The sequence below is a fragment of the Festucalex cinctus genome, chromosome 8 (assembly GCF_051991245.1).
Source record: "Festucalex cinctus isolate MCC-2025b chromosome 8, RoL_Fcin_1.0, whole genome shotgun sequence".
In the NCBI taxonomy this organism is placed as follows: domain Eukaryota; kingdom Metazoa; phylum Chordata; class Actinopteri; order Syngnathiformes; family Syngnathidae; genus Festucalex; species Festucalex cinctus.
Window position 1 is genome coordinate 11,811,850 of NC_135418.1, and position 24,186 is coordinate 11,836,035.

General features: G+C 38.2%; 1 protein-coding gene across 5 annotated transcripts in view; it reads right to left on the bottom strand.

The window, feature by feature from the left end:
• Positions 1 to 2,061: 2,061 nt before the first annotated feature.
• Positions 2,062 to 24,186, bottom strand: part of tafa4b (TAFA chemokine like family member 4b) — a 53,064-nt gene continuing 30,939 nt past the window's right edge. For all 5 annotated transcript variants that reach the window (XM_077530739.1, XM_077530743.1, XM_077530741.1 and 2 more), the window contains exons 4-6: positions 21,622 to 21,777; positions 9,842 to 9,966; positions 2,062 to 2,839 (exon numbers count right to left, since the gene is read on the bottom strand). In XM_077530739.1, coding sequence (XP_077386865.1) covers positions 2,828 to 2,839; positions 9,842 to 9,966; positions 21,622 to 21,777 — 293 coding nt within the window. In that variant the 3' untranslated portion in view covers positions 2,062 to 2,827. The remainder of the gene's footprint in view (positions 2,840 to 9,841; positions 9,967 to 21,621; positions 21,778 to 24,186) is intronic.

Below are 24,186 nucleotides of genomic sequence, written 5' to 3' on the forward strand. Positions count from 1 at the left end.
ATATTTCAAGTCATCATGATAAGATTTAAAGTCCTCAGCACAAGATTTGAAGTCGTTCAGGATGAGATTTGAAGTTGTCGTGACGACATTTAAAATCATTGTGACAAGATTTGAAGATGAGGTTTGATGACGCCTTGATGAGGTTTAGTCATGATGAGATTTGAAGTCATCATGATAAGGTATGAAGTCATCAAGAAGCGATTTAATCATCTGGGGAGATTTAAAGTCGTTGAGATTTAAAGTCGTCATTGTGATAACGGTGACAAGAGAATCATGAAGTAGGGTAGCATTAAAGTCAACCTGTCATGTTGTGACACCATGCAACTATACACCATCGTAAGTCACGAGACTTAACTGTGGAAAAGAAAATTTAGATGAATGCAAAATTTCAAGGCAACAAACCTTGATAATGTCATGACTGTGTTTTGTTTGGGGCAAGGGTTATGTTTGGGTCATGACTGTGCTTTCTTTGGTGTCTGATGCAATCAGCATGTAACAGCAACTAGTTTCAACTGGTAAGAAGCTCTGTGATGTCAGGAATCTTTAATCTCTTTATCTGGTCAACAGCCAATCAGATAATTCCCTGTCAGTCCTGTTAGCCACGTGTCTGGCCAAAGCCAATCAGATCAATTCGCTTTCTATATAAGTCTGACAGTGAAGTGTGTTGGTGCCGATTTATTCCTCTGTCCAGCTGGCTGCCTGCTGTTTCCCTGTGCACCTCCACAGCCCAAGTTAGCTTAGCGTCTCATGATTCTTGATACATTCTCGTTTCTGGTCTAGTCAAGATAGTTCCGTGCCTCTTGATGTTATGCGGATAAAGTTTTAAAATCTTATTTGTGTCTGCGTTTTTGGGATCCAACCCCAGATCATAACAGATACAATTTTTAAGTTGGGCAATTTAACAAAATGTTCGTGTGAAAGTTGTCTTTCCCGCTTTCAACAACAAAGAAACAGAAATTTACAGAACCTTGTATTGAACTTAAAGATCTAAGAAACAACTCTGCAAATTTATTGGGAGCAACCAACTTTCTTGCTTTGTTTTGCTAACTCACATTTTTGCCATAAAGTCCATTCATTGATATTGTCAAGTTTTTCCAACTTAAATTGCTGCGTTAGCTCCAAAAATATATATTTTTTTTTAGCATGTGGGTCATTCTTCCAAAGTGGTGTGTCCATGTGGGTGACCCTGACACTGACTGTTGATACTTAACTCGAGTGTAAAACAGACTCCAGAAAGTCATCCCCATCCCTTTCTGAACCGACAATTGTTGCTGAGAAACTGCTCAAGAACTGAGGCCGCCGTGGCCAAGCTGCACTGCTGCAACACGGACCTAAAAATATTCCATGTCAGCGGTCCCGAGAGAAGCCAGGCGCTATGCTGGCCCCTCAGTAATGAGAGTGTGGAGCTGCCTGCCACTAGTAGGCCTGCTTTCTCCAAGCTCCCTCTGGCACAGAGCAGAGCAGAGGAGCACAAACTGGGCTCCTACAGATTTATCATAGCTCATAAAGCAGCATGACTGAAAGCAGAGAGTCTCATTCGGAGAGGAACGGTCCCCAGCGGGCCAACCCGGAGACACAATGACCCGGCACATTCACATATCAGACAGGCAGATAGACACATTTAGGGAAAGCCTCGCAATTGGATGTGTGTTGGAGCGAGGAATACAATGGAGTCGGGAAATCTTAAAAGCAAAATTAACTCACTGGTAAGGATTGCAAAGGTGGAAAGGGGAGACAAGCAAGGGAAGATAATAAACACAGAAAGATGGGTGAGAATTAATAGCGAGATGTAAGACGGCTTTTTGGGTTGTCCTCATTGCGGCAACGGTGACAAACCCTGCAGGGAAAAGCCTCCGAAGGGCTGAACTGCCATTATCCAGAGCAATTATTTCACCATATCTCACTGAAATATTGATGCAGAAAAGCTTTCTGGGGGGAAATCGGCGCATTCACACAAACACCTCCAATACCTCGTAAAGGTAGCTTGCAAATGACCCTCATTCAGTAAGTTGTTTTGCATATAAGCTTGATATGGCCACAAGAAAAACAGACAACACAAGCTAATACGTGAACCTTTTATGGATCTCATTTGAAAAGATGATAGTGGAGATGTCACAGAACATATTTATAACTACCAAAAATACGTGATGATCTCATTTGCTAGTTCATATTGTAGCAATTTATACCGTACTACGTCATTTTCCACCACTCAGATGTAATGAGGCAGGATGTACACACTCATGTATTTGTCAGATGTTTTACATGATTTTCAAGTGAGTGATACGGGCGATACCGGGAATAACCAAACAAAGGTTTCAACTAGTGCAAATATCATACATGAATTTTTAATATGTTGTTATGTTCCTACACTGCAATTCCTAATTAGAACTGCAAATTGGCTCTCACACAGCAGTCTTTGTGGCGGCGACTTGACCCACAAGAGCAATTTGATTCTAATTTGCTAGTTATGAGCTGCTATATCTTTGCTCCAGTATATGAGCTCTACATGTTGACAAAAGGCCCGCGTCGTGTCCAGTGGCACACAACGTCCACAAATGCTTTGTTGAAATGCTTACTCCTTGCTCAGTGTTGATTTCAATCGTCCACGTGGTTGAAAATCAGTCACTTGTTTGTGTCCTTGTGCACCCTGGCCAACCGTAGTTGTAGTCCCCTGATAGGTAGGGCATTGTTGTGTTTACATTTACTGTCTTGTTTCATCATGGATATGCTGGCATCATATTTTCCCCATTTTTTAGTAAATTCATGAATCATCCACTCTTTCCGCATGGAGAATTGCACGTTTCCTCTTGCTCTAGTGGCTCTCTTGTTATCGTGTGACCTAAAAAGAAAAACAAAAATCATTAGCAGGGATAATAGCACTGAATGGAATGAATACACATTTGTCACACCTAGTTTACAAACGTCAGCAACACACAGTCAAATATCATAGTTTTACCGAATTTAAAAAATAACAAAAAAAATAACAGAGCAAGACAGTTGCGGTAAAAATCACGATACTCTGCAAAGAGCCTGAGGGAGTGCTTCGCGTGGGAATGTTTACGTTGTTACCGTTTTTATTTCCCGCCCCCGTAAGAGCTTTCGGGTTGTCTTTTTCTAACAATGAGAAATCGTGACTACCGCCGCCGATGGTAAGGAGGGAGATTCGTTCTTACGCGTGTGCAGAAGGTATGTAATAATTGGCATCTGTGCCAATCGATTCTGTTGCAATGTGTATTTCTGTCATTTTTCCAACGCGACATACCAACTGGCCGTCGTCCAGCAACGCTTACTCCATCATTTTTTCTAAGTTTCTCATCAATTGCTAATCGCCAATAAAATGTCCGCCCGTCATTGACGGATTGACAGACCTTCCGTCAATATTGACAGAATGCAGACCTCTGATTATTAGAGTGAATGATATGAATGAATAAAGATTCAAAACAGTGTAAATGCTTTTAAATCCAGGTTTAAAATAAAAGATCTTTTCCATATCGATGATTAAGGACTTTCAAAGTATATTGAAAATCATGTTTTTGAAAATCTTCTTGCACTATACACTTTTAATAATTTCAGTAAACTAACCAACAGCTTTTAGCACTTTGTCTTTTTGTAACTGTTTTTAAATTTTGTACTTTTGACATCAGTAGGCCTATGTGAAGCATATTGATTTACATTATCTATGACATACGCTATAAGTCACTGATTCTATTTGATGTTTTTTCAACCCGTAAGGCCCCAACATTTGACAGTGCATATCCGAGCACAAACTAAGTATGAAGACAGGAATTGTCTGTAGACCCTCATAATAGTGTGTCAATTATGGGGCAGAGAAAAGTCTACCGCGTCCATGGAGCACAATTACATCATGATTCTCTTGTGACACTGTTACTAGAACTTCCAAACTGAGTGATAGGTGGAGAAGGTTCTCTTAGTGGTTACTGTTACTATGTTAAAGATTGAAAATTCCACAGGATGGCCAACTGTGCTGTAATCCACCAATAAGACCATGAGAGACAAAATTCTGTGGTCTGATGAGACAAAGATTGAACTCTTTGTTGTGAATGTTTGAAGGAAACCAGGAACTGATGTTTTCAGTGTTCGGACTTGGGAGACCAGTCAGGATTGAGTGAAAGATGATCCCAACCCTGACTTATTTAAAGAAGGTGACAAAATGTTGCTTAACAAAGAGCTGCTGAACTGCTTTTCAGTCCAACCACAATAAAATAGAACTACTCTTCTATCAAAGAAAATGAATTGCCTTCTTTGTTTTCATGTCTTTTTTTCTGTTCAGACCAACAACAGCAAAGTCATAACTGCCTGTAAGTACTATAACAAGACTGTCCTCCAATTGAAGACGATCACAGAGGTTGTTTTTACATGCCCCAATTTACAACCAATTACCTTTAACTTTTTTACGTTACCTTTTGTATATACATGACCCCTCTCCACCATAAACATAATCAAAAATGACTAGGGATAGACCGACTATTGGCTGGACCGATTATCAGCTGGAATGATTATCGGAGCCAATGTTCAGCATTTTGATGAATATCGGTATCTGCCATTTTGAAGAATCATACGGCCGATGATAAATCCATTAAGAAAGTGTTCAGTGGGGGGAAAAAAAAAATCAGGGTAGTAATTATTAACATTTTCATAGATAGCTTCTGACCCTGGCAACTCTCTTCACCTTCCATTTTTGAAAATAAAACTAGATGAGTAAAAAAAACAAAAAAACTAGATGAGTAAAATTTTAATACTTTTGTTTGAAAATTGTAAAAAACTTTATTTTCTGTAACAAACAACAGAGCGCTATTTACTGAAGTTTTTATTTAACTTTTGAAGACATGCTACTGCGCCTGTAAGATTCCTGAACTTTTTGTTATATTTGTAATATAAAACAAAGATGATTGACTAAGATTTTTTTTTTTTTAACTCCAATGTTTTACGAACCCTAAACGTTGTTCAATAAACATATGTTTAAAAAATAATAATAATAAGAGCGGGCATTTGTAGTTTTTAAATTTTTGATGCCAATACGTTCCCTTTAAGTGAAAATGAACATCGGCTCCAAATATTGGTTATCAGCTGAAAAAAAAAACGGTCTATCACTAAAAATGACAAACTGACGGAAACCCAAATGCTAACCTCAAGCATCCAGGGTGTGTCCCTCTGCTAGGGACACCTATCCCACGACTTTTAAACCCAATGGCGAAGACACTCAGAACCAACGTGGTTTTTAAAATTTTAGTGGCCGTTTCAATTGGAGAATTTGTTGACCATAACATAGTCACAATGGTTGCAGTTTTGTCCAAAACTGGAAATGTGTGAAATAAAGGTGGGTTGAGATGTGTTGTCTTGCAGCAAATCCTTATTAAAACGAGCCTTCCAGCGTTCCTGTGCTCAGACACATTCCATACATCTTTCTTCAGCACACCAACGCGTGTGTGGGAGTAAAGAGATCTGGACAGATATTGATAATCACAGTGAATGCGATGTTGAGGTTGTGAAGGGAGGTCGTGAGCGGGAGGAGAGATGCTGGACAATAACGAGAGCCGGAGAGTGCGAGAGCAATGCCCTGCAAACGGTTGCCATGGAGGCGATGTCTCGTTACAACGATCGTCGGTGACATCTGCCACAGAGTCTCACAAGGAAGGGTTGACTGATCCCAAATCACCTTGCGAATGCAAATGAATGTCCACTGATGCAATCAGCCCTTCAGATCCTCTTCCCCTGTCAGCTGATCGGTCCGTGACACGGACGGAGTGACAAAGCAGACAGACGTGGAGGGGAGAGGCAACAGGATCAGGATAATTGTCCAATCGGTCCCAGAGTTGTTGTTAGGCCCGGGGTCATTAAATCCTCTGCCTCCGGCTGGCTGAGCTCAGCAGTGCTTCTGTTCCTCAGTCTATCCTACTTACCAACTTAATTATGACCCTTAATTGTAAAACCTCTGCGGAAGGCCCCAGTCATAATGCATTCTAATGAATGCGACAGATGTTGTGCTGTTATGCCATCTCTTGAGCAATTACTCTTATGGTGCCAGTGCGTTTTCCCTCGCAACTCTTTCTCCTTGCACCTGTGTAAATCAAGTGCACCTGCTCTCCTTTCGCTGGCACGCAGAGACACGCTCACACCCGAGACGCAAATTAACTTCCACACGTCGGCAGCTTATAAACGGCCAAGAAGGACCCCACAGCTGAATCTTTATTAAGCCCTCCAAATGCTGGTTCAATTCAATACAAAGTTTGTATTTCATTCTTTAAAAATGAAATGAAAGGGGACAGAAAGAAGTGAAACTTATATCTGCCCCAATCAACACGCACGCAAAGTAATAGAAAAATAAATGACAGTAAGCAGTCAAGATGCTTTCAAGATGCTACTATAGGATTTTGGATGCAGTATCTTGTGTCTTGCTAGTGCACGACATTCACTGATATGTGACATGCTCACTGCGTGCCGATCTAAGATATCCTATTGGCCCTTGAATGCTCTGAACCAATAGCAGGGCAGCTTTTTCATGTTGAGGGAAAAAACCCTTAAGTATCGGTATGGTATCGGTATCGGCCGATACTGCAAAGCTGGGTATCGGAATCGGTATCGGGGGCCAAAAAACGGTATCAGTATATATATTTGAGTTTTTATACATTTTTTTTAAATACAAATGGACTGAGATGATTTAGTTTTATAATCAAGATTGTTGCACAAACTGACACCTTAAGTTGAAATACATCATTCATTTATGTTTGGAAAAAATATATAAATTTGTACTCACTTTCCCTTTTTTTTTCTTTTTTTAATTTTATTTATTAGATATTTTTTTTATTAGATTTTTTTTTTTATTTGATTTATTTTAATTGGTAAAATACATTATTTTAATGAAGGCGGTTGAACGGCATCAATTCATTAAATTTTAAAGTTTTTCGTTGTATAAATATTGGATTAGTGTGGTCTCTGTATCCACATCCAAACATGACACGAATAGCACGTTTCTGTAAAAGTAAAATGGGTTCGGTGTAGGTTTTGCAGGCACACCCCTGCACTTCAATGCAATAGGTCAGGCATGGAACAATCAGTGAATTATATAACAATAAAAACGCATTCTTGTTCAATAATTCTTTAACCTTGTGTAAAACGGCTACAGTTTGGGATAGCCTACTTTAGATTTGACATGTTCTATATGTGATTTCCATGGAAAATGTTCATCAATAATAATAGCCTGCCTAGAAACTTTATTTCTATGGTTGAGTAGAGTGTGCACAGGTCATCCCCAATGAAGACTTTGTAAGTTTCATGTTGCAAGTGTAATGTATGCTTATGTTTGACATCAGTGTTTAAATGTTACTTGTATAAACCACTTAAAAATAGGTTCAGGATTTTTTATTTATTTATTTATTTATTTTAATGCAAGATTAGCTCTGATATATGATGTGCAAGTCATCAAACTTTGAAGAGGCTCTGTTTACCAGACATTAATTCAGACAAGCTATTACTCGGAGAAGAAAAAAAATCAATTCAGTTCAAGATCCAAGGCCTATCTCCGCTGCATCAAATGTTAGTCAAGTTGAAACTGTTTGTAATGTATTTATGAAGTAAATTTTTGGAGGGACATTTTGAAGTAAGGTAAGGTAAGGTTACTTGTCTGATAGGTCTTTACATCAAAAGTATTCCATTTGTATATTTGTAGGTGGCACCTTGCTACAAAAGTTCATAGAACAGGTATGAAAAGACTGCAGAGGAAGATAACGTTTTGTGTTTACGTGGGTAGTCTTGTCAAAGACTAAAACACTGATTCTCCGACATGCTGTATATCTCATAAATTTTTCATCACTATATTGTTGACTTATCAACTTAGCCGTATTGTATTGAGCAGCCGATGTGTACTGTTTTCATCCATGGAATGTATTTTGTAGACCACTTATGCTGTTCAGGGCCAGGGGGAGCAGGAGATCTCAGCTGACTTTGGGTGACTGCATTTTAGTCTACCCATGAATAGTGTTGCCATAGTTACCTTGTAAAAGTATCCCAGTTGTTTCACTGATTACTGATTTAAAAAAGTAACTTAGTTACTTTATTGATTACTTTCTTTAAAGAGTAACTTAGTTACTGACTACTGGATTTGAAAATAACAGTTACTTTATTGATTACTTTCTTTGAAGAGTAACTTAGTTACTGATTACTGGATTTAAAAGTAGTTTAGTTACTTTATTGATTACTTCTTAAAAGGGTAACTTAGTTACTGACTACTGGATTTAAAAACAACAGTTACTTTATTGATTATGGTTTTTAATGTAATTCAGCTACTTAACTGATTACTGTGCTCAATTTTAAAAGTAACTAAGTTAAGTTGCTAGTGACTTAATAGTTGCATTGAACCAATACTGACAACTACCCTGCTTAGTGTAAGACATCTGGTTTTGCCGCTTAATTGGAAGTGCATTTGACATTTAAGAGTAAAGTTTGTTTTTAATTGAAATAAAGACAAACTTGTTGACTTATTTAAAAAAAAAATAATAATAATAAGTCTTCTGGATCTCAAATAAAACAAATGGGCAACATGTTTTTTTTTTAAGACTTTCTAGACTTAGCGTAAATATATTTTTAATAAAATCTAAAATAAAGTTGTTGTTTTTTTAACTTGACATGGCAAAACTCAACATATATAATGTACATTATTCAGAACTATAACAATTAAATTTGGGGACCGGTCTCACAATCAGGTCTGACTTTCTCTTTAAGTTGAATGAATACTGTGGTCTTTCTTTCTTTCTTTCTTTCTTTCTTTCTTTCTTTCTTTCTTTCTTTCTTTCTTTCTTTCTTTCTTTCTTTCTTTCTTTCTTTTTTGTATGTAGTGGTATATCACTCTCTGTCAACAGCCACAGAGTGTGCTACAAACTTTAATATGTTTGTTTTTATCGTACCCAAACTCAAAATAGTGACTGGATTTCCAACTTGAATACACAAATCTCTCTCCTTCCTCCCTTGCTGTTTATGGAAACATGAGTCGACAGTGCACTGAAAACAATGGCGTCACTATCAGATGGGAACGTGAATTTGAATACTCTTCAAGCTGTAAATACCAGTTATCCTTTCTTATGTGTCCTACAATAAATATAATTATTTATTTAGGGATATTAGGTAGGAGCAGTTGTTCTATAATTTATTATTTACTATCTTAGTTTTACAATAGAATACGTGTATGCGAGGCCACCGTGGCGAAGAAGTTTGTTCTGTTTATTTAAGTCCATTTTTTTCTCGCTGATGCGTCCCACAGGCGGCTAACTGCAACTACCTATTGTGGTGAAAGGTGTCACTTTCAGAAATACGCATGTTTTGAGTAACTGTAGTCTGATTACTTGACTGGAAAAAGTAACTTGTCAGGTTAGTTGTTACCCAAAAACATTAACAACACGTTAGCAGCATCACTGCTCACCAGTCGATGGCTGTTTTATGTTTCATCGGGTTTTTTGTGTTTTTTTTAAAGTATGTGATTCTGTGTCCACCATCACATTGTTCCACCGATAGCCTTCTCTGGTGTCACCTCATTTTAAGCTAAAGATTGAACACGATTGAAGTGTTGGGTCTTGTTGGCTGCGCCCTGGGTTGAATTCTGATGAAATATGCCGAATATATTTGAAAGACTTGCAAGATATGCGGTGGTCACGTGATGTCATGCAGGACAGCATTTCAACGTTTGAAGTTGTGTGCAACTTAAAGAATCAGATTGTCCCACAAAATGTCGTTCATTACAATTGACTAGCACACCACAGTTGCTTCCTTACATTGATACACATCAAGCAGAAGAGTGAACAGCACACAAAAAGCAAACACAGACTCTCACCTTTGTGGTTTTGACTTTATTACCGGTGCTGCAGGACCAGCCGGTCAAGTCCGGTAAGACCTTACATTCTTCTCCATCCATGCACGGCTGCATCTGGCACCACCATTTCTGGACTACAATGGAGGCTGAAGAAAGAACGACAGGAAGTAATTGAATGGACTACATTATGAGATGTAATAACAATGTGAGATTAGCCCTGTTTCTCTGACATAACACAACAATAACAGTTATCATTTCAAATAAGTACCTGCTTTTTATTGCCTTTATAGTACATCCATCTATCATCTATTTTGTTCATCCTGGTCAGAGTCATGGGAGGATGGGGCATATTTTGTCTTTGCCATTTGTCAGGTTGGGACTGGATTATTAGTGAAATAATATAGAGTAGTTTTTATTAATACTTTTATGGTTTATTATTACATTTTACCAACAACAGCTTATTTTTAGGAATTATTAAAAATATGTAATTATATTGTCATAATCTAATTATATTTTAATATAGCTTTTTTCCTTTGGCCTTTCATTACAATATATGCAATGAAGTAAATTACATATCTACAACAAGTTTTGCAAGAAGATAGGGGTGTGCCATCTAAGGCACCCCACGATTCGATTACGATTAAGGGTGCTACGATTTGATTATTGAACAATTATCATGCTAATAATCATCACGATTGTCACGATTATCTTGATTTTCAATGCATCTTTTTTTCCCGATTTTTTTCTGACTTTGTGGCTACTTCATACTTTTATTTGTCAGTATTCATTAATTACAGAAGCCAAACCAATTTATGTCCATTACTTTTTATTTCCAATCACCAAATGATCCAACAGGAACGATGGAAACGATGCCCATACAACACAAAGATACCCTTAAGTTGCTCTTTTTCACAAGAACAATTGTTTCAAAGGCAGTACTTTTCAAAAATAGATTTTTCTATTACAATAAAATAAGATTTACTCTGGTGGAATGAATTCCACATTTTCTGGGAAATATTAAACAAGTGCCTTTAGAAATAAATAAGATTTTTAACCAAAATACTTTGTGTTTTCACAGATTTGTGTACTTTTAGCAGCGGTAGTGTTCGGTCATTAAATTATTATGGAAAATAATCGTTTTTGAACATATATTAATCGTAATCAAAACCGAAATGCTTCCAAACGCTAGCTTTTAATTCTGTGGAGAAAATCTGTCTCTCAATAACCTACGCTGCCTCTATCCTCACCACGTGCGTTCCTTTAACTCATTTGCTCCCAATAACGTGTAAATACGTTTTTTTAATGTTCTAAGTGTCCCAAAGACGTATTTATATGTTTTGTTTTGTTTTTAATGCTAGAGCATACAGAAGGCTTTGATGCAGCCTCTCAACTGCAAAGAACGGTTGCAGAAATGGTAGTTATTACACAAACGGCCAGCAGGTGGCAGCAGAGCAAAGGAGATCAACCAGGGCCATCTAGAAAAAAAAGCTCAATTATTTACAATTTTGAATAGATTTGTGAAAACTGATAAAACTTAGCTCTCTTCTAATGCTAATTGCTGCAAAACGGAAACAGATACAAACATACTTTTTTTTTTCCTGATGAAAGAAGAGACTTTAATCTCACTTTTGACAGATTCCATGCTTTTATAGCAACATAAATAGCAACAAAATATTCTGTGGGCCTTGCAAAATCAGTCAAAATCCATAAAACAGCCGGGAGCGAACGGGATTGTTCCTGTGAAAATGGCTGGGAGTGAAATTAAGTGTCCGGGCGGCAAGCTGCGGTATTGTTTCTGTCATTAAATTATTATGGAAAATAAGTTCAACATTTATGAATCATAATCTAATTGTCACATGTCAAACCTCGATGAATCTAATAATCGATGTCTTTTATTTCTGCTCTCATAAAAATAAGTAAAAATCACAAAATATGGACACCAGATATTTTCACTAAGGGGTGTGCTCACTTTTGTTGCCAGGAGCAAAGCTATTAGTGGTTGCATCTTGAGTTATTTTGAGGGAACCATAAATTGACACCTGCGATTGGCTTGCAACCAGTCCAGGGTGTACCCCGCCTACTGCCCAAAGCCAGCTGTGATAGGCTCCAGCACCCCTCGTGATCCTTGTGAGGAATAAGAGGTCAAGAAAATGGATGGATGGATAAATTGACACTGTTCTATAAGATGCACACTGACTAAACAACTAAGAAATTGCTTGTCCATTTAAAGTTTTATGATTGTAAGGCAACAGTTTGATTGTGGTACAAATTATTTCTGTTTGGAGAAAAAGGAGATAGATTCAGCTTAATTAATAATAATAAAACCATTTTTAGTTGAAAATGAGGAATGGGGGACATTTAGCAGATAAACGGAGTCATTTTTTTAGGATGGCTGCACAGGAGGTTAAAAGCTGTTGTCGAGTACAGGCTCAGAATTGCAATGATGAAGAGAGGAAGCACACCGCAAAACCAAAACAAAAGCCACATGACGTTCTTCATGTCCTTATGAGAAAATCACAGCTATTACAAAGAGTAACGTTTAAGCGGCTGTTATGATGCATGAGCTCAGTGGCAGTTAACGGTTCTAAAAACCAATGGCTGTGTAATGCTTGTTAATGTCTCCATTATGGTGCTGATGACGGTGCTTGGAGTGTTATTTAGAGCTAATGGCCTGTGAGCGCTCTTAGTTCCTTGCAACTTATCCCATGCTGGAGTGGAGTGGGTGGGCGCGACCGGCCTGACACGCCAGCAGCTAGCTGCCTGTCAAGTCCAAAAACAAACGGGCTTCAGCGCTCGGCCGGTGATGTCATGATTAGATCAGACACCGGCCTTGCCGGATCGATTTGAAAGAGATTAGAGCGGGAGTGGGGAGCAGTTAATTCGGAGATCTTCACCTCGGGGAATTAACAGGGAACGTGTAGAATGAGGTGTCAGATGATTACTGGCTGCACTATCAATTGGCAGGACGTGTTTTCTCACATATATTTTCTTCTAAGTAAAACGGTGTCTGCATGGTTCAAAATAGATTTTTTTTTTTTTTTGCCTTTCATCTCCTATCTTTATGCTAAACTGAGATAAGCGAGCTCTTGTTTTTTCAGTCGGTGATTTTGCTTGATGTTTTTTTTTTTTATCTAACCCTCTGCCTATGAGGTAATATTCTTGCAAGATGTTCATATGTAATTTGTCAGCATTGCCTCGAGACTACGCATTTGTAATAATTGTTTTCATTTCAGTATATGTCCCTGCAATACATCATTTTCTATGTGCTTATACTGTTCAGGGTCACAGGTAAGATGGAGTCTGCCTCAACCAGGTTTATGAGGTCCCAAGCTGATTATTATTAGGCCTTTTATAGAGGTCACGAACTCCTACAAAATGTATCAGATTGTCTTGAAACTTGGAGTGTTTCATCAAATGTTTCAAATGAAATTTATCGAAAGCCTTTTATTTCATTAACGGCTGTTGCCGTGGCAATGCCTGCAAAGAGCAATTATACTAGGCAAGGCAAGGCAAGTTTATTTGTATAGCACATTTCATACACAAGGCAACTCAATGTGCTTTACACGAGGAAAGACAACACATAAGCATCAAAAAACAATAGTTAACATTCAGAGGAAAAAAATAAATAAATAAAAATAGGTTACAAAATTTACTAAAAAAAACAAAAAAACAAACCACTTAATTAAAGCTGTTTAAAAGTCCCTAATCAAAGGTATCTGAAAAAAGCAAAGTTTTTAACCTGGATTTAAAAGCATTTACACTCGGGGCTGACTTCACTTCTGTTGGTCGCCTATTCCATCTGTGTGCAGCATAATAGCTAAATGCAGCTTCACCATGTTTGCTTCGAACTCTGGGTTCCACTAGTTGGCCCAAGTCTGTGGATCTCAGAGCCCTGCTGGGTTTGTACTCAATCAGCATTTCTTGGATATATTCAGGTCCCAAACTATTTAGTGATTTATAGACGAGTAGCAGAACTTTAAAATCGATTCTACATCTGACTGGGAGCCAGTGTAAATCCTTAAGTACTGGAGTAATATGTTCTGATCTTTTTGTTTTGGTCAGAACTCGAGCTGCAGCGTTCTGAATGAGCTGCAATTGTCTCATGTTCTTTTGAGAGAGTCCAGTCAGAAGACCGTTACAGTAATCTACTCTGCTGGAGATAAAAGCATGGATAAGCTTCTCTTGGTCTGCTTGAAGCATGCAGTCCTTCAGTCTGGATATGTTTTTCAGCTGGTAAAAGGCTGTTTTAGTGATGAATTTAATATGATTGCTGAAGGTCAGATCTGAGTCTATTAGTACCCCAAGATTTCGAACTTGGTCTTTAGTTTCTAAAGACAGTGACTCAAGCTGTTTTTTAACTAAAGGGCTAAACATGGACAAAAATTCATGAATCTTTGCACACACATCACACCTGGCCTTATGTTAGAGATTAGAATTTTAGAATTAGAATTAGAAAAAATGTCATTGCCAATATTTTGTGAGTTTTTCTTAATAATAATAACACTGATCCCAACTGACTTTGGACAAAAAGTGGACTATACCCTGGACTGGTCACCATGAGTCAATTTCAGAGCACAGAGACACAGATGACCATCCACACTCACATTCACACCTTCACATATAGCTTATATAGAAAACACATTAAAATAGTTAAAAGTTTAACACAAATTCAATATCCATGGAAAAAGTGCTTCCTGCCTACCGTTTAACCAGTAAAAGTGCTCATTGGTGAACTATTTGAGAGTTTTAGGGGCACAACTTACACAGGTTTGCCAACTTGTTGGCTGAAGGATCTGGTTTACGTGACTTCTGTCTGAACACTGAGGAAACCATGGAAAATGAGTGCGTAGATAATGTAGATATGAGACAAAGAAGAAAGTGTGACTCCTGCTTTTAAAAGTAGATTTATGGATGCAATGTTAGCTCTGTGTGCTGATCTCTAAATAAAGTGACTAAAAAAAGAAATAGACGACTGCTTCTTGAGAATAGCACACCGACTGAGCCCGACGGCGGCCGGCCCAACCTTACCAAACGGTGTCAAGACCTCGCAGTGAATCACCCCAACCAAGCGCTGATGAAGAACAAAGCTCGCTCCGACAGCTCATGCATGAATTACAGGATGTGTGTGAACACACCTCGCAGCCCCCGTTCCGCTGCCCGTCGCCTCTCCGGCGTGGCATATTACTTAGCAGAAGAAAATAAACTACAGGATTCCCTCAGTAGCAGCAAGGGAAATCTAAAGTAATGATATAAACGATAGAGGTTTTTATTGTATGGTAGATGGTTTTATATCATACTACAATAAATATTGTTATATTGCACAGACGTCATCACCCATTTGCAATGTAACAGGAGTCAATAAGCGGATTCATGGAAGCAAGAATATGATTCACTGGAATTAAATTACTAGGAACCGGTTCGAACCGGTTTTGGATTTCCATCCTTAGCCACTGTTAGCTTAACTAGTTTATTGTACAATATGGTTTATATATGGCAGGTTTGAAGGGAGGATTTCTTCTTTTTTTTGTTGTTGCTAGTATTATCCCAAAGGCCTATGTGTTGAAATTAACCATCTCCAAAAATATCCCGCTCAATGTCACTTCCTCAAATATCCCACATTTTCTAACACCATAAGCTACATATAGACCTGAAGCCCAAAGTACAGTACTTTTTTTATTGTATGCCAATTAAAAAAGCTCACACCTTCGTCACACATTTCACATGGTACCAACACCTCATTATGATAGTTTTTTGCTGTGAAGGTGGTTCTAAAACTTTCAAACAGTATAATGCTTTGCTGAGCGTGCAGCTGTTGAGCAAGCTCAAGGGTATGAGTATCGTTACTCCTCGGGGGATCCTCAAATGTTTCCAAGGTTCTCTCAATGAGGCACGGAGACGTTTTAGGCCATGAGGCTGCCAACAGCTTTATGCCTTCCTCCTATGATGCACACATGTCAATCACGGTGTGATTTATTTTCTTATATTTGCTATGTGAACAGTTGTGCGTGTGTAATTTCCAAACAGTTCATTTCATGCTGCATTTTTGCTGGCATTTTGATTGTAATGTTTGTGACATCATGTGGACAAAGTGAGGAGTGCATCCTCATACTAGGGCCAAGCCTGGCAGTGCAAAATTGTAATTAACGTCCATCAATGTTGACTGATTTGTGGAAGAAAAAAAAATCTTTCAAGCATCTATGAATGACCTAGAGTTCAAAATATTTAGTGTGAAACCCCAGTTATATATTCTGAAAACAATTTATGCTGTATGTTAATACACTTTTCTAGCTTGTTTAAAAAATGACACATTAAGAAACAAAAAACAAATAAGCTCTTAACAATTTTTTCTAGGATTCAATTTAAGGCCTTGAATTCATTCAGCGTCAGTGAGGAAGCCACCAAAGTGTTTGCCACTGATTTGATTCAATGCTCATTGCTTCATTTAAGTGGCTGCCTTGTGACTCAAAGAAGTGACAGCATCGACAATCTCAAAAGACGAGTGACGTAAACAGCCACGTCGTCATTTCTGTCAGTACAGCTTGAAAGCAATATCCCACCTCACAGTGCACAACTGCCTTTGTGTTCACCCACACGTAAAGCAAACATCTCTTTGAGAAGGAAAATTACGCAGGGACATCATTGCGGTCTGTGTTCAACCTTGGCCAAGGTCTGCGCCGTTCTTGTTGAAACTGTTATGAGTGCGCAACTTGCAGAATGCACGATGAACATCAATCTTTCCATTTGTTGCGAGTGAGCTGGAGCCTCGTCTGAAACTTGGCAAGACGAACAGGTGAAAAAATAAGCTTAGGATGGAATTGCAAACTCCAAACGTGGTGGCTTAGCTGAGATTCAAACCTTTGTGAGACAGGCATGCTTAACCATTCACCTTCTATGCCCCCTCGTTTAAAAAAAAAAAAAAACTCCATTATTTTGACACGAAGCGCTTGATGTGATTAATTAAAAGTGAACAATTAATCATCTGAGCATGTTCAAGTGATTCAGGGTCAGACAGTTTGCTCTCCCTTCAAACAACGACATGAAAAATGGAATACAGTATGCCATGTGATTCGTTTATTTTACGAGTTCAATGGAACTTGAGTGACCTGTAACCCTTATTATCGCACAATAGACGATACAAAGAGAATGATTTCATTTTTGATTGAAAAAAAATGAACTGAATAAAGACATAGTCTGCAGTTGGATGAGGACTTGTGTAACACGGTAATGTGCACTCTGGTGCGGACGTCCTGAGTGTTTGTCCATTAATACTTTACAAAGGGACTCACTCAATGGGCCAGCACACGCTTGCTGTACAGTAGATGCTTGTGTGGAAAATAAAAAGGATCAGTCGTGGGCCCTTGGCACCAGGTCATTACTATTTCAAAGAAATATGATGCACTTTTGCACACACATACAGTACACAAGACAAGCAGCCAAATGTATAGTCTGCGTAAAACCCTCGGGCATCGTAAGGTGACGGCACAATGATCCTGGGGTAGTTGGAGATGCGTCTACTGTTCTTTCTATTGTGATTTAGTAACACAGAAGAACCGGATGTGCATTACAAGAATGCACAAGGGCGGAGTAAAACCCAACAAGAAATAGATTACACAGCTACACTTAAGCACTCACAAGAGGAAAGACGAGCAAAAAACATGACCTAGAGTAGATCAGACGCTTGCGTCTTGGTGTCAAGTCGGTTATGACGACAAACTGTAGTCGGGGTGAGACCCCGATGAGGACGTCGAGCATGCAGATCAGCTTCCCTGAGGCGGTTTGTGAAGACATTCTTTGGTTATGAAAACCTCTCAGATGATCTTGGAGGTGAACATGCCGGATGTGGAGGTCCTGGTCGGTGTGGCACGTGGTCTGCAGTTGTGAGGCCAGTCACATGTACTGTACTGACAAATTGTCTGTAATGCCTTTGGGGAGGGCTTATGCTAGAGAAATGAACATTCAATTCATGGGCAACAGTTCTGGCAGACATTCTTGCAGCCAGCAAGCCAATTGCACGCTCCCTCAAAACTTTCAGCATCTGCGGCATTGTGCCGTCTGATAAAACTGCACATTTCAGAGTGGCCTTTTATTGTGGCCGGTCTAAGGCACACCTGTGCAATAATTATGCTGTTCAATCAGCATCTTGATCTGCCACACCTGCAAGGTACAATGGATTATATCGAAAAAGAAGAAATGCTCACTAACACAGATTTAGACACAACTGTGAACAATATTTGAGGAAAATGGCCTTTTGTGTATACAAAAAATGATTCAGATGAGTCCAGCTCACGAAATATGGGAGCAAATACAAACGTGTTGCATTTGTATTTTTGTTCAATGAATGATGGAAACACAATTTGATTTTTGATAGACAAGGAGAACTTGTGAACATACACTTTAGCTCCTGACAACACTGCTTTGTCCAAAAAAGTATATATAGTAATTATTAGGGATGTTCGATACCACTATTTTTCAGACCGATACCGATACTCAGTCCCTCCTTACTCACCGATACCGATACCAACTGTCGATACTAGTATTACATTTTGACAAATAAAAAAAATCACTAAAAGATATTTTTACACAAATATATTTCCTTTAATTTTGACAAAAAACAAACAAACAAACAAAAAAAAAACAGCACAGTCACTCTTCAATAGTCTTAACGCTCAAAATAAAACACAAAAATGCTCTTTTAGTTCAAGATTCACAATTTTGAAGTATTTCCAAACTGGTGAAGTTTTGGTGAAAAACTGCTGCAAGCTAGCACCAGTTACAGGCAAGGAGGACTCACTTAACGTCTTCCCCCTCTGCCATTGGTCGTTTGTACTCGTTTGCGTCACGAGTACTCGAGTACTTGAAAAAAGGCTGGTATCGGCCCAATACCGATACCTGGTATCGGTACTCGCCCATCCCTAGTAATTATTATTATATGTTGTGTTCTTATTTAATTATTTTTTTATATTTTAAAGCTGCTCAGTGCAGAAAATTGATTTTCGAATCACTACTGCCACATGTGGACGAAAAATGATACTGTGCACTCCTTTCTTCACGTACACAACGCACACATGGTGTCACATCCAGACAGACGACAGGAAATTCGAACCCGAAACAAGTTTGAAAACTATTGGCCAGAGGCTTGCAGGAGTACCCAGGGAACAGCTAAGGTGTTAATCTGCTAATTAACTCAACTTTATTTATAAAGCACAACAAACATTGCTATTACAAAGTGCTTTACATGAAACCGAAATTGGTCACACAGTAAAGAATGAGATAAGAAAAACAAGAACAAAGCAAGTAAATAAAGTTTACATCAGTAAATTAATAACAAGAAAAATTAGAAGATGTTTGAGTCATAAATGGTCAAATGAATAGGCTAAAACTATTTTTGGACAAATTTCTACATTGAGCAGCTTTCATGCAGCAATTATCAAGATAAATGAGAAAACCCAGACATGTTTGTCTGAAAGCCTTGAGTTCCCTTTCAGAATGAATATCTTCTATATTACAAAATTCTCCCACAAAAGCATGACATTCATTTCAAATGTGATTTATCAATGTGCACACAGACATTTTTCTTACAAAGTAAGTTAATATAGCAATAATTTGCTACATCAACCTTATAAAGCAACATTTTTGTCCAAAAAAAGAAAACATTTTTTTAACTCACATTTACAATAATTCAAACACAAGTAGGTAGCACTGTCATAAAAATTCTGAAAATGTTTGTTGTGTTGACTGATGTCACCTTTATATTCCACAGTCAAAATAGCAAAAGAATAGGAATATCCTACTCCTACTAATGTACATGGGTAGCCTACTGTATGTCACCAAACCCCCCATTCAGGGAGGATAGCAGCTCTGAAAAGCATGTGATCATAAAACCAAACTTCAACAAAGATATTCCTTACTGACATTGTGATCCTAACCAAACTTGGCAGAGTCAATTGACGCTGCGCTGCCATGGCAGTAAAACGGAGTGTAACCGAGTCGGTCGGGCTCACACATCTTGGCACCAGCCAGAGACACAATCTTAAAGTCAGTGTTCCCTCGCTACTTGTTTATAGCATGCGAGAGGGGTAAAACTATATATTAGAAAAAAAAGTTGTGTTTGTATGGTCTCTGTATATCACCAATTTCCACCTAATAGTAGTTCATTCCACCACCCAAGCAGTGTGTTTGCCCTGAAGAAAACAGCTAAAAGTTTACATTTTGAGCTCTCAAATGAACTTTAAGAACTCTGAGTTAGCCTATCAACCGGAAGTTAGCATGATGCCGGACCTCGAAATGCGGAAGTACTGAGCGCATGGTTCCGTTTCACATTTTTCGGCTCACCTCGTTGTTGACCACCCACAAGCAAACGGGATTGTAAATATTCAACGGGTATTTCATTTTCAATCGCCAAGTCTTTTTGAACAGGTCACAGAGGAAACATCAGTCTTAAACAGGATAATCATTTTTCATCGTAAGTATTACATTTCGGCCCAATCATTGGTATGTGTTTGCCCTTTCTGGTTAACAGCATTGACATTGTCAGACAGCAAAACTTGTCACTCGTTGTATCATAAAGTCAACATCTGTGCTTTTTGATTACTAAACAATAGAGTTCATTTGGAAAAAAGTTTGGCTCACAGTAATGAGTCTCATAGGCCAGTAATAGGACCTGCTGCCATTTGCTCCTCTTTCAGCTGCATCAATAATGCAAGTCCATTTACACCACGGCCATTCGGCATTGGCTGGCAACAGACTGAGCTTTGTCTCTCTCCATCAGCCACGGAGCGCGAGAGAGGTGCTGGCGTGCTCGGGCGAGCGGCTGAGGGTGGATTGTTTGGAACCGCGAACTCGGAGGTCAAGCGCCACTCACCAGATGAGATTTGGGAGTGAGTAGCAGTGAGATTGAGAGGTTAGATTTGAATTAATTGCAAGCCTCAGACAATTTGTGTGCATATATTTACAAGGCAATGATTACGAGCCATCCATCCTCATCTAAAATAATTTACCACTGAGAGACTTTTAGTCATCCATCCCACTTATTTTTGTATTTGCTTCTGATCGGTGTCCTTCCTTCCTATTTGCAAACTTTAGTAAATCCACACAAATACCTCACATTGCTCCTTATTTATGTGAACTTCCATTACAAAACAAATCATTGTTGATACGGTTGCCAGGTTTTATCATTACCGACGCATTGTTGCTATTTAGGATCTCATCAAAGAGGTTAAACAACCAATCTCGTTGTTTATTGGATGAAAATGGTGTTGAAATGAACAAGCAGATGTGCTAAGTTTGTGATTTCAATGGGAAAAGCACCTTCTACTGGTCTCATTATGGAATAACATCACTGGCACTCCAGTGATATTTTTGTTTTCCTTTCCTTGTTGAATATATTATGTATTATGTTTAAAAATTCATGATTATTTCCTGATTTTATTACTGGATTGGCATGTACATGACCAGCTGTCCGTGCAGTTCTATGCAACATGGAATTGTGGGCCGAATCAAATCAGCTGTTTTGGCCTCAAGGTAGAATGTCTGCTCTTGAGGTTGACAGCTGCTGTACATGTTTGAAATCTCCTCCAAATTGCACTGGGGAACAAAGAAGACCACAAACACAATGATTACTAACTCCATGGGCAAGTGTGGCAGAAATAATTTGATTTTGAAGATATATTACTTGATGTGAGGAAAAGTTGACAGTATAGAATAGACGTTTCAATTGTTTGTTTTTGGTGCAATGCTTCATGTGATGACACTAAAGCCACAGTAACGATGGACAGCCGCAACTTCACATGTGCTCGGTTTACCTTCCACACATGAGGGTCTGGCTCTGGTGGTGCCAGCGACTTGCCCGGGGAAACAGGAACACTTGACAGTTTGGGAACGTTCCTCGATCTTGTTCTTATTACAGCAACGATGGACGGCCACAACTTCACATGTGCCCTGCTTCACCTGGTATGAGACTGGACACATAAATAGAAAGACACACAGATGTTATCAAGCTCATACTCAAAAGTACATCGAGGGGCAGGATTTCAAAGTAAATAAATACACTGTATTTGTCGCTGTTGATGTCTGACAAAGAGGAAATAATAAAAGTAGCAAGTATATGTTAGTGTGTGCATAAATGTGTGTCGTGCAAAGTCACATTTTAAGTATAATTACTTTTCACCTGACATCCCTCACACGCATACAGCTTCTGAGTTACCTTGATTTTCCACAAACCTCCTTCATCGAGTTAATTATAACATTCTCCTGACAGTAATGAGGCAGAAGGATGCGTTTAAATGCATGTACATTTTAACACAACGCGTCCTTGCCTGAAACTATCACTTAATGTGTGTACGTGTGTGTGATTGTTCTAAATTGGAGTTATTTTCTTTGCAGGCAAACTGCAAATTAGTCCTCTTTATGTTTTATGCACACCTTCTCAAATATGCTATACAAAAGATGTGTAAACAAGTCGGGTTTCATAATAATGCTCACCTTCTTATTGACACGAGCAAATTGTTATTGTGCTTGGGAACTGCTCGCTTCAAGTCAGGCAAAAAAAAAAAAAAAGCAACATGTGAGATGCAAGTTTGCATGCTGAATACTGTCGAGGTGCCCTTGAGCAAGGCAGCAACACTCCAACGCTTCATAGCTCAAGAGGTGCAGCACTGTTTGTGGTTCCCTGTCACACTGACATCTCTCCTGACTGCAAAAGTGTGATCTGTTATTTTGGGGTGGTGTGCAACTATATATAATAAATATAATACATATAAATGAGAAGAAATTGAATTTCCCCTATAGGCTCATTATAATCAGTAAAATAAATGGCCTTACATTTTATGTGTCACTTATATTAGGGTGGTGGATAAAATAGACAACCAAACACTGACACTCGCATTCACACCTATTAGCAATCAGGCATATAACCTAAAAATCATGTTTTTGGTATATGGGAGGTAGCTAGAGATCCTCCAACAGAAATTGAAACCATGATCCCTCAATGTCAAGGAACATGTGCTAACTGCTATTACACTATGCTACCAATAAGTACATACAATTTAAATAGAGATGTTCAATACCACTTTTTTCCCAGTCCAATACCAATACGAGTACTCAACTGTTGAGTAGTCATCGATACTGAGTATTAATGCCACTAGTTAGGGATGCATGGGTGAAAACCGATACCAGGTATCGGGCCGATACGCAACCTTATTTGAAGGTATCGGTACATACTCTCTTGTGGCCGTTTCACAATCAGCAACTACAAATTAGAAGAATATAAAATTGCCATTAATTGCATTCAATTTTAACATGCAATATTGGGATATAGAGGTCTTTCTTTAAAATTATGTACTTTTTTGTTGTTGTTTTTTTGGTACTGTATCAAAAGTGCTAATGGTATCAATACTTGGTATCGGTATTAGTGACTACTCAAAAATTGAGTACTCATACTGGCATTGGTCTGAAAAAATAGCATCAAGCATCCCTACCACTAGTACTTTTGATACATAACATTTAGACCTACATATCTCAATATAGCATTTTTCCTAACAATTGCATAAAATTAACAGCAATTTTCAATTTTTCTAAATTCTGATTACTATTCCATGATCAGCTGATATGTACTGTTGTCAGCTGACATTGTGAGTACCAATGCCTTGAAATAAGGCCCAATAGCCTGACGATACCTTGTATCTGTACCTAATTTTAAAAACAATGACGATTAAATTCATTGAACAGTACGGTTACGTACTTTATATACTGTACATGCCTGTTAACAACCAACAACCTATAATATTACTCATTTCTGCATATAGTGTCTTGGGCGTTGATTTACTCAACTGGAGATAGGACGATGTTTATTTATTAGATGATGTTTATTAGAGGTAAGTTGTTTATTATGTGGAAGGCCTATAATCTTGTTTTCCTGCAAATAAATATTCACGCTTGATTAGAATACATATTGCAAGATAAGTGACTATACAGGACTGTGTCGGAAATTAGAATATTGTGATAAAGTCCATTATTTTCTATAATGCAATCAAATAAGCAAAAATGCCATACATTCTGGATTCATTACAAATCAACTGAAATATTGCAAGCCTTTTATTATTTTAATATTGCTGATTATGGCTTCCAGCTTAAGAAAACTCAAAATATCTTATCTCAAAATATAAGAATATTTCCTCAGACCAGGTAAAAAAAAAAAAATTAAAAAAATGCTATAATCAGCAATATTAAAACAATAAAAAGCTTGCAATATTATTTGTAATGAATCCAGAATGTATGGCATTTTTGCTTATTTAATTGCATTACAGAAAATAATGGACTTTATCACAATATTCTAATTTTCTGAAACAGTCCTGTATATGTGTGAAATA